This window comes from Schistocerca cancellata, chromosome 6 (assembly GCF_023864275.1).
Source record: "Schistocerca cancellata isolate TAMUIC-IGC-003103 chromosome 6, iqSchCanc2.1, whole genome shotgun sequence".
Classification (NCBI taxonomy): Eukaryota; Metazoa; Arthropoda; class Insecta; order Orthoptera; family Acrididae; genus Schistocerca; species Schistocerca cancellata.
In genome coordinates this window covers 553,552,229-553,567,962 of record NC_064631.1, presented here as the reverse complement: position 1 = coordinate 553,567,962, position 15,734 = coordinate 553,552,229, and the positions used below count along the sequence as shown (strand labels likewise).

Here is a 15,734-nt window from a genome sequence, read left to right as displayed (position 1 = left end):
GGATTTTTCTGTTGCATGACAACGCGTCTGCGCGCACATTCAATGTTGTGGCTGGTAAACTGACGACCCTGGGCTTCCAACTGGTCAACTATCCTCCCTACTTGCCACACCTAGCCTCCTCAGACTGTTATCAGTATCTAAACTTAAAGAAACACCTGAAGGCTAACTATATTGTATTGTATTATATGTTAACCAGGGGCCTAGAAACGATGGAGAGACTCCCCTCCAGGGAACGTCTCACATCGGACGAGTGTAACCTCCATGTTTACATCTACATCTACATCTACATCCATACTCCGCAAGCCACCTGACGGTGTGTGGCGGAGGGTACCTTCAGTACCTCTATCGGTTCTCCCTTCTATTCCAGTCTCGTATTGTTCGTGGAAAGAAGAATTGTCGGTATGCCTCTGTGTGGGCTCTAATCTCTCTGATTTTATCCTCATGGTCTCTTCGCGAGATATACGTAGGAGGGAGCAATATACTGCTTGACTCTTCGGTGAAGGTATGTTCTCGAAACTTTGACAAAAGCCCGTACCGAGCTACTGAGCGTCTCTCCTGCAGAGTCTTCCACTGGAGTTTATCTATCATCTCCGTAACGCTTTCGCGATTACTAAATGATCCTGTAACGAAGCGCGCTGCTCTCCGTTGTATCTTCTCTATGTCTTGTATCAACCCTATCTGGTACGGATCCCACACTGCTGAGCAGTATTCAAGCAGTGGGCGAACAAGCGTACTGTAACCTACTTCCTTTGTTTTCGGATTGCATTTCCTTAGGATTCTTCCAATGAATCTCAGTCTGGCATCTGCTTTACCGACAATCAAAATTATATGATCATTCCATTTTAAATCACTCCTAATGCGTACTCCGAGATAATTTATGGTATTAACTGCTTCCAGTTGCTGACCTGCTATTTTGTAGCTAAATGATAAAGGATCTATCTTTCTGTGTATTCGCAGCACATTACACTTGTCTACATTGAGATTCAGTTGCCATTCCCTGCACCATGCGTCAATTCGCTGCAGATCCTCCTGCATTTCAGTACAATTTTCCATTGTTACAACCTCTCGATACACCACAGCATCATCTGCAAAAAGCCTCAGTGAACTTCTGATGTCATCCACCAGGTCATTTATGTATATTGTGAATAGCAACGGTCCTATGACACTCCCCTGCGGCACACCTGAAATTACTCTTACTTCGGAAGACTTCTCTCCATTGAGAATAACATGCTGCGTCCTGTTATCTAGGAACTCCTCAATCCAATCACACAACTGGTCTGATAGTCCATATGCTCTTACTTTGTTCAATAAACGACTGTGGGGAACTGTATCGAACGCCTTGCGGAAGTCAAGAAACACGGCATCTACCTGTGAACCCGTGTCTATGGCCCTCTGAGTCTCGTGGACGAATAGCGCGAGCTGGGTTTCACATGACAGAGTAATGGTGGTGTACGTGTACGTGGAAAACTTGTTTGTACAGCAATCGCCGACATAGTGTAGCTGAGGCGGAATAAGGGGAACCAGTCCGCATTCGCCGAGGCAGACGGAAAACCGCCTAAAAACCATCCACAGACTGGCTGGGTCAGTGGACCGCACGGCTAACTGGGTGGGCAAGGGTAACTGTACTCAGAACTCCGAAGACGTCAAAGAGGCTACAGAGAGATAGTTTCTCGACCGACCACATAACTTATTTTCACAGACTAAAAAAGCTGCAACAGCGATGCACTAAGTGTGTCAATCTCAGGGGAGAGTGTGTCGAATAAATGGGTAATATCAAAACCCTAGTTTTGTTCTTTCTATGCAGAGCCAGAAACTATTCGGCACCCCCTTGTATACTGCACCGACTTACTGGCTCCCAAATCTAAGCCATACTCTCCACCCGTACTTCTAAGGCAGGAAGCCTTATTACAGGACAATAAAAAGATATTGGGCAACCCAGAGCTTCCCATTCATGACTATCCCATATTTCACATGTGACAGTTTAAAATCCAGACAACTAACAATAAAAACTACTACAGAATTTCTTAATGAAAGATTTGATTGGCGCAGTAAATGGACGCAATTGCGAATCAAGCATTAACAGGAGTAGGAACAGACCTGAACACCATCACTAAATCAACGGATTCTGATTTGCTTCAATGTACAAGGAAGATAGCAAATATAACTCATGTGACCCGTTTTCAAGTAGAAAAAGGTCATCTTTTAGGAGTGTTCTTTGGCATCATATCTGGCAGTGCAAAGACTTCATGACACTGACCCTGGGTGCTCTTAAAGGGACTGATTGTGGTATCAACGTTGGATACCACACTTGTTAGGGGTTACAGTTACCGACCGCGGTCCGTATTAGTATCGTTGGACCCGCGAGTCGCGACCAGCGCCGCTAGCGCCGCTCCGCGGCTTGTACCAAGTCTCTAGCGAGCGCTCGTCCACTCTTGCTCGGGACTAGAGATGGGATAAGTCGTTCATCCTTGGGAACTATATCACTGGTAATCACTCTTTTTCGGGAACCGTTCATTTTTACTCGTTCACCGTTCACTGTGCTTGGTATATGTTTCTTATGAAAAATTGAAAATTAGTATCATGAGTGACTGAAGGATGGAAGGCGCCAAGATGGGTCACTTGCCTCCCCCCTGGAGTGCAGAGTTTTTATTCATAACAGAATTCTCACACTCGTTATTTTCGTGATTCTGCAAAACATCTCGTTTAGCCAACTGTAGTGTTATCTGGCTGATCGCAGTGAAATAATACATGGTGGCGCACGAAAAACCGGCCGCGAGTACAAACTGCTCGCCAATAACGCACGATTTGTTGACCACGACGAGCAGAATAGATAAACATGTAATAATTAGGCAGTGAAGAAATAACAAGTAAGTTAATGCAAACAACTTCGGAACAATAGATGACGATTGGTAAGCGACAATGAGCAGTCTAGTACTAGGGGCCGATTTTTCGTGCGCCACCCTGTAATACTGAAATAATATTGTAAGAATTATCATATTCTCTCTACAAAATGTGACACCATACATTCGATTACGAATAATACATGGTGGCGCACGAAAAACCGGCCGCGAGTACAGACTGCTCACCAATCACGCACGATTTGTGATCTTCCAAAGAAGAGCGGCGCGTTTCGTCACAGGGTTATTTGGTAACCGTGATAGCGTTACGGAGATGTTTAACAAACTCAAGTGGCAGACTCTGCAAGAGAGGCGCTCTGCATCGTGGTGTAGCTTGCTCGCCAGGTTTCGAGAGGGTGCGTTTCTGGATGAGGTATCGAATATATTGCTTCCCCCTACTTATACCTCCCGAGGAGATCACGAATGTAAAATTAGAGAGATTAGAGCGCGCACGGAGGCTTTCAGACAGTCGTTCTTCCCGCGAACCATACGCGACTGGAACAGGAAAGGGAGGTAATGACAGTGGCACGTAAAGTGCCCTCCGCCACACACCGTTGGGTGGCTTGCGGAGTATAAATGTAGATGTATAAATGTAGATGTAGATTCGGCTGTAAGTCGGTCTGCCTTCCATAATAATGAACATGCTCCTTTACCTTGGATCAAAAAAAAAAAAAAAAGAAAAGACGGAAAACAGCCGCTTGTGTGTGGCGTGCCGACTTCCTTTGCGTGTGTAATAACAAACAATCTTGTCTTTTTACAAGTATTTCTTCTGCTGTTTATCGAAATAGTGAAGTAAGCTGATAGGCGCCCACCCGGTTGGCCGTGCGGTCTAACGCACGGCTTTCCGGGCGGGAAAGAGCGCCTGGTCCCCGGCACGTATCCGCCCGGCGGATTTGTGTCGAGGTTCGGTGAACCGGCCAGTCTGTGGACGGTTTTTAGGCTGTTTTCCATCTGCCTCGGCGAATGCGGGCTGCTTCTCCTTATTCCGCCTCAGTTACACTATGTCGGCGATTGCTGCGCAAACAAGTTCTCAACGTACGCGTACACCACAATTACTCTACCACGCAAACACAGGGGTTACACTCGTCTGGTGTGAGACGTTCGCTGGGGGCCCACCGGGGGCCGAACCGCACAATAACCCTGGGTTCGGTGCGGGGTGGTGGAGGGGTGAAGTGACTGCGGTAGTCGTCGCGGGGTTGTGGACCACTCCGGCTGCGGCGGGGACGAAGCCTCTCCGTCGTTTCTAGATACCCGGTTAACATACAATACATACAATACAAGCTGATACACCGTTTTGTAACCTGAAAATATGTATGTATTACATACCACGTAATTTTTATGTACGAGGGCAGTTCAATAAGTAATGCAACACATTTTTTTTCTCGGCCAATTTTGTTTAAAAATACTGCAAATTTCTTGTGGAATATTTTCAAACATTCCCGCTTCGTCTCGTGTAGTTTCATTGACTTCCGACAGGTGGCAGCGCTGTACGGAGCTGTTAAAATGGCGTCTGTAACGGATGTGCGTTGCAAACAACGGGCAGTGATCGAGTTTCTTTTGGTGGAAAACCAGGGCATCTCAGATATTCATAGGCGCTTGCAGAATGTCTACGGTGATCTGGCAGTGGACAAAAGCGCGGTGAGTCGTTGGGCAAAGCGTGTGTCATCATCGCCGCAAGGTCAAGCAAGACTGTCTGATCTCCCGCGTGCGGGCCGGCCGTGCACAGCTGTGACTCCTGCAATGGCGGAGCGTGCGAACACACTCGTTCGAGATGATCGACGGATCACCATCAAACAACTCAGTGCTCAACTTGACATCTCTGTTGGTAGTGCTGTCACAATTGTTCACCAGTTGGGATATTCAAAGGTTTGTTCCTGCTGGGTCCCTCGTTGTCTAACCGAACACCATAAAGAGCAAAGGAGAACCATCTGTGCGGAATTGCTTGCTCGTCATATGGCTGAGGGTGACAATTTCTTGTCAAAGATTGTTACAGGCGATGAAACATGGGTTCATCACTTCGAACCTGAAACAAAACGGCAATCAATGGAATGGCGCCACACCCACTCCCCTACCAAGAAAAAGTTTAAAGCCATACCCTCAGCCGGTAAAGCCACGGTTATAGTCTTCTGGGACGCTGAAGGGGTTATTCTGTTCGATGTCCTTCCCCATGGTCAAACGATCAACTCTGAAGTGTATTGTGCTACTCTTCAGAAATTGAAGAAACGACTTCAGCGTGTTCGTAGGCACAAAAATCTGAACGAACTTCTCCTTCTTCATGACAACGCAAGCCCTCACACAAGTCTTCGCACCCGAGAGGAGCTCACAAAACTTCAGTGGACTGTTCTTCCTCATGCACCCTACAGCCCCGATCTCGCACTGTCGGATTTCCATATGTTTGGCCCAATGAAGGACGCAATCCGTGGGAGGCACTACCCGGATGATGAAGAAGTTATTGATGCAGTACGACGTTGGCTCCGACATCGACCAGTGGAATCGTACCGTGCAGGCATACAGGCCCTCATTTCAAGGTGGCGTAAGGCCGTAGCATTGAATGGAGATTACGTTGAAAAATAGTGTTGTGTACCTAAAAGATTGGGGAATAACCTGGTGTATTTCAATGCTGAATAAAACAACCCCTGTTTCAGAAAAAAAATTTGTTGCATTACTTATTGAACTGCCCTCGTAGTTTACGTAATTATAAAACACATATTAATTACCGGTCGTGGACGCTGAATAGAATACGAAAAGAACCAGAAATTCAGAGTTAAGAAAAGGTTTGAAACAGTTCAAGAATGGGCGTGTGAAGCGAACGAAACGAACGGCAACAACTCGATACTGAAGTAACTGTGAGCAGTCGGCAGTGGAACTGCGACGAGTGGCCACGCGAGGACGAGTCCGGCCGAGCGAGACCGAGACAGACGGGAACGGGACCGAGGCTGGAACGAGACCGGCCGTTTGCCGTTGAGGAAACGAGACCGACGGTTTCCCGTTCCCGGGAACTACAAGCAGAAAGCCGCGACCGAAGTGAACTATGTAATTAGAATTCGTTCCTCGCTCGTTCCGTTCATCTTGGTAAACCGTTCCTTTGGACCCACCTCTACTCGGGACGTTGAGTAGGAAAGTAATATAGCCTTCAGCTGATAGGAAGCAACCTCTAACAAGACGATTAGTTAAAGTATGGCCTATGTGATGCCTCTATAGCTCTCTGTTTTTAATTATATTCCTCCTGACTGTGAAGACTCCTGTACCACCAGTTAAGTACAAGGTATTATTTTTTTACCAACGACTTCCAATTATTTTAGTCGTTGTAGAGCTAGACCGTCCAGACAGCTCCTTATCGACTTCACTGACAAACCTGCTGTATATGCAAAGAACAGATTTGTATGTTTCTATTTAGCATTGCCACCAGTCATTCACACTGGCGACGATTCGTTCGACGTCATCATAACACTGATAAATTACATTCAATATTACAAACTATTGTACTATATGTGTAAAATATTTGCACACTCTGTTTTATCTATTTTTCACTAATACCATTGTTTTACGTCTGCATAACAATAAAATGTCTTCTGCCATATACTAAATAAATGAGCAAAGAATTACGCTAGTGAACATAAAGAATAAAAGACACGAAAATACTGCAGTACATCCATTAGCATGATCAGATCTTAATCTTTGTAAATCAAGTGTTCCAAATGGAATCAAAACTGAGTAATTCATATTTAAAGTTTATTTCCACTTTCCCGCTGGCGTTTCTTGATGGTTAAATTTGTTGACATGTAACTGAATTTTCACAGTTGTTCTGACTTTACACCAATTTCAAAGTTTTAATTTTCAGTATCAACCTAACATTACTGATACATGAATTAAAATATAAAGGGTAATCAAATGAAAATCGAAAGGCCATCACAACAGGACAAGGAATGGTTCTATTCAAAAGTAATCATCACACGCGTTAAGACATTTATTCCATTGGGAGACGAGACCATCAATTCCTGATTTGTAGACCGTAACAGGATGCTTCCTCTGCTCTTAGAGTTCCCCGAACGTGGAACAACAATTAATACGCGGGGCTATGATAAAGACACTCCGCAGAAACTGTGGTCTGCAATAAAGTGAAACCGCCTAGGAATGCTGTCGGACAGAATCATCCTGTTCCACAACAATTACGCCCGCCTCCCCCCCTCCTACCCCTACCCTTTCTAACACTCCCCCCCCCTCCCCCCACCGCCCTGCCAGGCCACTGCCTGCCAACACTGCCAATCGGACGAAAGCTGCGCTTCAGCAGTTTGGTCGGAAACAATGCAACATCCTCCTTGCAGCCCGGATCTTTCACCGTGTGATTTTCACAGCTTTGGCGACCTGAAGAAAGACGCACGAACATCGGTTTCAGTTGGACAAGGAAATGCAAGAAGTGGGTGCAGCTGTCAATCCATCAGCGGCCGATCGCGTTCCGTTCTCCGAAACAAGAATGGATCATCTCGTCTTTCAGTGTCTTGTGAAGACGTCTGGTGATTATTTTTCAATAGAACATTCCATGGCCCCGTTTTTCCCATTGTTTAGTTTTCATTTGACTGCCCCTTATATCTCTTTTCTACATTTTGTAGTTTTGTTTCATAACTCGTTGGATACGCTGAATTTAACAGTATATGGATTTAATCACAGACTATTACCGCAAAAGAAGTGCATCCATAATCTTATTTTTGACGTCCATAATCTCATTATGGCGAGGAAATTCAGTTCCAGCTCATGTAATCAGTTCTAAAAAACAAAACAGCAGTTTTTGATTGATTTATTGTTTATTCATCCCATAGGTCAGTTAAGTACGCAGTTGTACTGTAAGCATGGGATAAAGTCAATTGTAGTACAGCCAAAGTTAACATGCATTGTTGTTTACAGAATAAAAGAAGCGTTACAGCATAACAAATTACAAGAGCTGAAAGTCAAAACACAGTGACTCATCTGGAAATTACAGTTACATGAAGAGAAACGGAAAATACTGATTTAACGCATCAGAACTTCATTTGTAGAAACTGATCGACAGAGTAGAAGCAATGACACAGAAGTATCAACATGAGCCATCCGCTAGGCATAAACATATGACACGGTTAGTTGGTCACCAAAATTTGACATCAGCCCTTCCGTCTGTGTGTGCAAGTGAGTTCTGCAGGAAAGGGTTTGACGAGTTCTGGCCAATTTTCCTCTGTTACTCCCGTAATATTACGTAAAAAGCGCTAAGAAGGACGCAACAACATCCGTCAGGGGTTCGACAAAGCAGTTAAGACAGTGAAACAAATTGATTCAGCGAATGTAGCAGGACTGAAGACTGCTGACAATTTGTGAAGAGCAGAACCAGTTCAGTCATGTCACAAAGCACAGCCCCTCCTCGACGTCAAAAATACTCCACCTCGCTAGGCTAGAACCAGTCGATCAGTAGGGTTGATGACATTTATGTCGTTCGCTTTCAGTTCTCTGATTTTTGTATTGTAAATCTTGTGTGTGAGATTGTTCCAGTACTGGTCGTACTCCTGCCGCATTACGAGACGACGACGGATCCTTACACATGGATGATAGAAGACAGCCTCCAGTACGAGCCGCCACTGATGGGTAGTTCAACGGTCTACCAATACCGTTCCAGCCTGGAGCACAAACTGCTTTAAACTCCAACATCACTTGAGCCAGATGGCATACCACACTGGTGGGCCAGGATCAGCATTCAACACTGCTTTACAACATCCGACATCACTGTCTATCTGATGGGACAACACAGGCTGAGACCGGAGAGAGACAGAGCACTCACAGAATGGTGTGTGAGTCACAGCACACACACACCATGGTCATTGCCATGCGTGATCTGAGTTTCAGACAGGGGGTGCCTTCCATATCACAGGCGAGAATCGTCCTCCTAGAATTCAATGGCCTGAGCGCAGGGCTGATGCAGCGAGATACGGCAGCCTGAGCCAGCCCCTAGGTTCAGAAGATTCCTTGCCAGCTTGCTACGCCACCAGCTGCCACCGAAGATGTGGCAATCAGGTGTTTTCAGAAATATAAATGAAGTAATATTTAATCCTGTTTTATTGCATCTGATGATGCCACCCGGGTTCCTTGGCCTAAACCCTGAGCAACGGTTGTGGTTTCCAGCCTGAGAGTGGGCGACCACTACAGCTGTTTCAATTTGACTTCCAATTTTATTGTTGATCTAACTGAGCTGAGGTCCACTGGGAGACGATTATACATTCAAGTGTACCTCTAGCGTTTCAGAAGGCGACTGTGTAGACCTACAAGATAAACAGAAAACCGACAGATATCACTGGATAGGAGTGTCTCGAAGTTTAGATTCGCAATACGTGCTACGGCATAGTTGTGGAATGTACCAGTATGGGACAGATGTGCCATAAAATGTAGACAAATCATGCGCTCCATACGGTCGCGTCAAATTAGTTCATCCTGCAATTTGGCAATCTGGTGAACGGATTTCAAAGCAAACTGCTGACATTGAACCTCCTCAGGCAGCAATGAATGGTACACACATGCTCTTCCACCCATAATTTTTGCCATGTCACAGACAGTGCCCATGTTGAGGATCTGTAACGTGAGTTAAAAACTTGGAGAGGTGCTCTATCCACTCGTATGTCTATTTCCTATAATGTGTTGTAGTTTTCATGCAGGCATCTTCTGAATTGCTGGAGGTGCTTATGAAAAACCCTATAATTTTTATTCACATGCACTTTTACACTGTTGTCATATGCTTTTCACTGCAAGATAATTATATATTTTGATTTTCTTGCATTTTACACTATTGTCGTATAGTTCTGTATTGGGTAGTGTGAACTGTAAATGACTTTTGTGTCTTGTGTCATATGACTGGCGATCGAAGTTCTTATGAAGAAACTCAAAATGCTGTATTATGACGCTAGGGCTGAATCTTAAACTGTTTGAAAAGTGGCCTACAGTGTCCGTATTTCTTTTTAAATGACATTATTCTCACTGCTTGTTTCTTAAATTTAAAAATGGTGTGACATTCAGGGCTACTGGCCATAGAATCAGACGATAGCTTATAACAGACACAGATAAAGCATTGTAGACTTGCTTTCAAGTGTCAACATTGGATGTATCGCTCAATCATGGCAATAAGGAACAGATTTTACTCAGCTTTTTCGATACCATGTCTGCACGTAATTTCAAGCTTAATGGTTTGTGGACAAAAAATTTTGTTTCCCGTATTGTGCTAATTTTATTTCTTTCAATACGTACATGTTGACTGCGTGGATTGACATGGATGTGGGTGTTCACGATGATTATTTTTTGTGCAATTATCAGCAAAGTGTTTGCCTCAAACCTAGACTGGACTGTGTGCTCGAAACTTGTAATCAATACATTTGCATCATCTGCGTATAACAAATTAATTAGAATTAGTATGTGTTCTGGAAGGTTATTTATGAAGAAGATATAGAGAGCAGGGCCAAGAAAAGAGCCGTGTGGGGCACCACAGCATGTGGCGAATGTACTTTAGACTCTCGCTCCCTCTTGTATAAATTTCTGTGGACGCTCATGAATGGAAGGTACCCTGTACTATGCATTTCACAGTGATTTGCAGATTAAGTAATCACAAAATATTTGGTTAAGTGAACAGAAACGGATTTTTATGCTATAAATTAAGGAGACAGATGTAGATCCGTGTACAGCGCCGGCTTTAGGGTGGGGCGACCCGGGCGGTCGCCCAGGGCGCCGGGGCCCAAGGGGCGCCACGTACTAAACGCATGTAAAAAAAAAATTACAATTTACAATCACCCATTTCGCGAAACTAAAATATTATTCAGTCTCATTCAACATACGTCACTAATCTCACGAATGCGCGATGAATTCGGGGTAGCAGAAGAGAAATCATGCTGAGTGCAATCTTCGTATTGTCTGCAACCATCCACGTTTGACGCGGGCTAGCACGGGCTCTACCAAAGCGCCTCTCTTATTTGTTTCAAGAACTGCAACAAGGAAGAGCCCATGCAGCCGTACCATCTCTCGTTCACAACAGAAACTACCGGTCGCTCCAAATAAAAGAAAATACAGACTGTGAAATATACATTACATTATGATTTAATTAATACGAATGTATTTATATCGAATATTTGTGACTTAATGGCTCATGTACATTGATTAATAGATCATGCAATGCGTGCACTTCATTCATAGAGAATTCTCCCCTAACGTACTGAAATAATACAGCGCCACACAATGTTTGTTAGACTGCATATGTTGGCAGCGCTACAATTTGCACCCTCATGTCAGTAATTGTCAGTAAGAGTCGGAGGCAGCGGTCATGTTTACGTGGCTGAATAATTGTGAGTCAAACGAGTGTCGTGACTGTGTCAACATTTTAATTTTCTGGTAAGTGCGAAAAACATTTTTATCTTTCAGTTCAGGTTTTTTTCTAGTTACGTCTACTGATAGGTGAATTTCTTTATTTGTTATAGATCGAATATTGTGGTCGCGAAATAGAGCAGTGTCCAAGCAATAATTTGTCAAATTATTAAATCATGCCAGAAGAGAAGGAAATGATTAAAAAAAAGCTTTCTGGTTCAGAAAATCGGAAAAGAAAAGCTGAAAAAGAAAAAGTTCTTGAAGAAACTAAAAAGCAATATTTTTAGACAATTTCCCAAAACGTGAATGCCCAAACAATATATCACTGCTATACTGACTGTTACGGCAGCGACAGCAGCATGCTGGACTGACGTCACAGGCTACACAAGACTCACATGGAGCGTCTTAGCGGGCTTTCAGGTTATTTGGATTTCATTTCCATTTAAAAAAATAAAATACTCAAATTTACGATGGAAAAAACCATGTTATGATCATAAGATGACGCCATTAACCACTTAAGACGATTTCTAGAAAACAGTCAAATACCGTGTTGCAAAGCACTGCCAGGTTCGCTGTTTATACAATAAAGGGCGCCAACTGGACGACTCGCCCGGGGCACCTGGATGGCTAAGGCCGGCCCTGTCTGTGTACATACCTTCACTGCAGCGACGACGGCAAAGCCGAACGCGAGCGCGACCTGTACGAGCTCCGGCTCGCCATCTGGCGTGACCACGGCGGACATGCAGCCCAGGAAGACGACCAGGCCCAAGCCCAGGAACTCTGCGCACGCCACCGCCGCCATCCGCCTCACAGACAGCTGCCCAAACAAACGCGACGCTGAACCTGAAGCCTCCAGGCACACGGCGCGCCGAGCACCTGCAGCACGTCAGACGCCACAGACTGGTGACAGCTCTTGAAATTAGGGTCAAAAGAAACCTGAAAATCATGGGAGGGGGGGGGGGGACGTGTAACTGTGATATGATTTAATTATTTGCTGTTATGGCAGATGAAGATGGGTGCTTTGCAAACCCTCGCAAATCTTAGTTTGGGATAAATGCTGAGCCCAGTGCTTTGTTCTACACTCATGCTCATAAATTAAGGGTAATTGCAGAAAGTTGAGAAAACCATCCCGAAACGCATGTGCTACGAAACGCCACTGTTTCCTGCGCATGTACCCCAACATCAGTATGGGATATGATCACCATGCACAGGTACACAGGCCGCACAACTGGTTGGCATACTCTGGATCAGGTGGTCGAGCAGCTGCTGGGGTATAGCCTCCCATTCTTGCACCAGTGTCTGTCGGAGCTCCTGAAGTGTCCTACGGGTGTGAAGACGTGCAGCGATACGTCGACCAAGAGTATCCCAGGCGTGCTCAATGGGGTTTAGGTCTGGAGAACGGGCAGGCCACTCCATTCGCCTGATTTCTTCTGTTTCAAGGTACTCCTCCACGATGGCAGCTCGGTGGGGCCGTGTGTTATCATCTATCAGGAGAAAAGTGGGACCCACTGGACCCCTGAAAAGGCAGACATACCGGTGCAAAATGACGTCCCAATACACCTGACCTGTTACAGTTCCTCTGTCAAAGACATGCAGGAGAGTACGTGCACCAATCATAATCCCATCCCACACCAGCAAACCACGACCTCCATATAGGTCCCTTTTAAGGACATTAAGGGGTTGGTATCGGGTTCCTGATTCACACCAGATGAAAACCCGGCGAGAATCACTGTTCAGACTATACCTGGACTCGTCCGTGAACATAACCTGGGACCACTGTTCCAATGACCATGTACTGTGTTCTTGACACCAGGTTTTACGGGCTCTCCTGTGACCAGGGTTCAGTGGAATGCATCTTGCAGGTATCCGGGTGAATAAACCATGTCTGTTCACTCGTCTGTAGACTGTGTGTCTGCAGACAACTGTTCCAGAGGCTGCGATAAGGTCCCGAGCAAGGCTACCTGCAGTACTTCGTGGCCATCTGCAGGCACTGATGGTGAGATATCTGTCTTCTTGTGGTTTTGTACACTGTGGACGTCCCATACTTTAGCGCCTGGACGCGTTTCCTGTCTGCTGGAATCGTTGCCATATTCTTGAGATCACACTTTGTGGCACACAGAGGACCCGTGCTACAACCTGCTGTGTTTGACCAGCCTCCAGTTGCCATAGTCTTCTACCCCTCATAACGTCATCAATATGTGTTCTTTGAGCCATTTTCAACACACAGTCACTATTAGCACGTCTGCACACTTACTCGCTGCACTGTACTCTGACGTGCACCAACACACCTCTGCGCATGTGGACTGCTGCCAGCACCACTGTGCGACGACCGCAAGTCAAATGCACTGCACAGTCATAATCCGAGGTGATTTAAACTCGCAAACCGCCCACCAGAGCGTTGTTTCACCATGTATCAGCATTATTCTTAATTTATGAGCATGAGTGTAAATGCACCTATCACTGTTTTTGTCGTTGTGGTCTCCAGCTTGCAGACTGCGTTCGTGTAGTGGAACAGACGCAACAGAAACTACGAAATCAGAAATCTGGTGCAAAAGAAACTGGAGAAATGAGACATCTCCGTGTGAGCCGTTCCATTAGTTCTGTTGAGCTGACTTCGGTTTTTCGATATTTTTTAGCATCTGTAACTGTCGGTGCATCTGTCCGTTGAACTGGGGAGGAAGAAGAACAGTACAGTGCTTCATTTGACAGCCATTTCAGTATTCAGATCTTGTAATTTTTCAGTTTATATTTTATGTTTCATGCTCCTATACGGAGTGAACAGTAATGAAACCGACTCAGTGCAGGGACGGATTCCTCACTGGAAGTGAAGGAAAAAGGTCTCATGAACTTGTGTCCGGAAATGCATCGTTGCCACAGCAGATGACGCTGACGAATGACAGTTCCTCTGATCACGTGCCGTGTCTTCTGTGTATGATGCAGAGGACGCAGCGTTCCATAAACAGAAGAATGGTCCGGTAGTCATGTCGGGAACAAGCCTAGATGGTGTTTGTATGCAGCTGACAATGTTGAGTGTTTATGGAATAAGTTCAAGGCAATCGTAAAATGCGTTTTAGACAGGTACGTGCCGAGTAAAACTGTGAGGGACGGGAAAAACCCACCGTGGTACAACAACAAAGTTAGGAAATTACTGCGAAAGCAAAGAGAGCTTCACTCCAAATTTAAACGCAGCCAAAACCTCTCAGACAAACAGAAGCTAAACGATGTCAAAGTTAGCGTAAGGAGGGCTATGCGTGAAGCGTTTAGTGAATTCGAAAGTAAAATACTAGGTACCGACTTGACAGAAAATCCTAGGAAGTTCTGGTCTTACGTTAAATCAGTAAGTGGATCGAAACAGCATGTCCAGACACTCCGGGATGATGATGGCATTGAAACAGAGGATGACAAGCGTAAAGCTGAAATACTAAACACCTTTTTCCAAAGCTGTTTCACAGAGGAAGACCGCACTGCAGTTCCTTCTCTAAATCCTCGCACAAACGAAAAAATGGCTGACATCGAAATAAGTGTCCAAGGAATAGAAAAGCAACTGGAATCACTCAACAGAGGAAAGTCCACTGGACCTGACGGGATACCAATTCGATTCTACACAGAGTACGCGAAAGAACTTGCCCCCCTTCTAACAGCCGTGTACCGCAAGTCTCTAGAGGAATGGAAGGTTCCAAATGACTGGAAAAGAGCACAGGTAGTCCCAGTCTTCAAGAAGGGTCGTCGAGCTGATGCGCAAAACTATAGACCTATATCTCTGACGTCGATCTGTTGTAGAATTTTAGAACATGTTTTTTGCTCGAGTATCATGTCGTTTTTGGAAACTCAGAATCTACTATGTAGGAATCAACATGGATTCCGGAAACAGCGATCGTGTGAGACCCAACTCGCTCTGTTTGTTCATGAGACCCAGAAAATATTAGATACAGGCTCCCAGGTAGATGCTATTTTTCTTGACTTCCGGAAGGCGTTCGATACAGTTCCGCACTGTCGCCTGATAGACAAAGTAAGAGCCTACGGAATATCAGACCAGCTGTGTGGCTGGATTGAAGAGTTTTTAGCAAACAGAACACAGCATGTTGTTATCAACGGAGAGACGTCTACAGACGTTAAAGTAACCTCTGGCGTGCCACAGGGGAGTGTTATGGGACCATTGCTTTTCACAATATATATAAATGACCTAGTAGATAGTGTCGGAAGTTCCATGCGGCTTTTCGCGGATGATGCTGTAGTATACAGAGACGTTGCAGCATTAGAAAATTGTAGCGAAATGCAGGAAGATCTGCAGCGGATAGGCACTTGGTGCAGGGAGTGGCAACTGACCCTTAACATAGACAAATGTAATGTATTGCGAATACATAGAAAGAAGGATCCTTTATTGTATGATTATATGATAGCGGAACAAACACTGGTAGCAGTTACTTCTGTAAAATATCTGGGAGTATGCGTGCGGAACGATTTGAAGTGGAATGA

General features: G+C 45.0%; 1 protein-coding gene across 1 annotated transcript in view; it reads right to left on the bottom strand.

Annotated features, from left to right (window-relative positions):
* The window catches only part of LOC126088420 (uncharacterized), a 124,977-nt gene that overhangs the window by 51,955 nt on the left and 57,288 nt on the right, over positions 1-15,734 (bottom strand). The window contains exon 2 of the mRNA XM_049906561.1: positions 11,914-12,134. Coding sequence (XP_049762518.1) covers positions 11,914-12,134 — 221 coding nt within the window. The remainder of the gene's footprint in view (positions 1-11,913; positions 12,135-15,734) is intronic.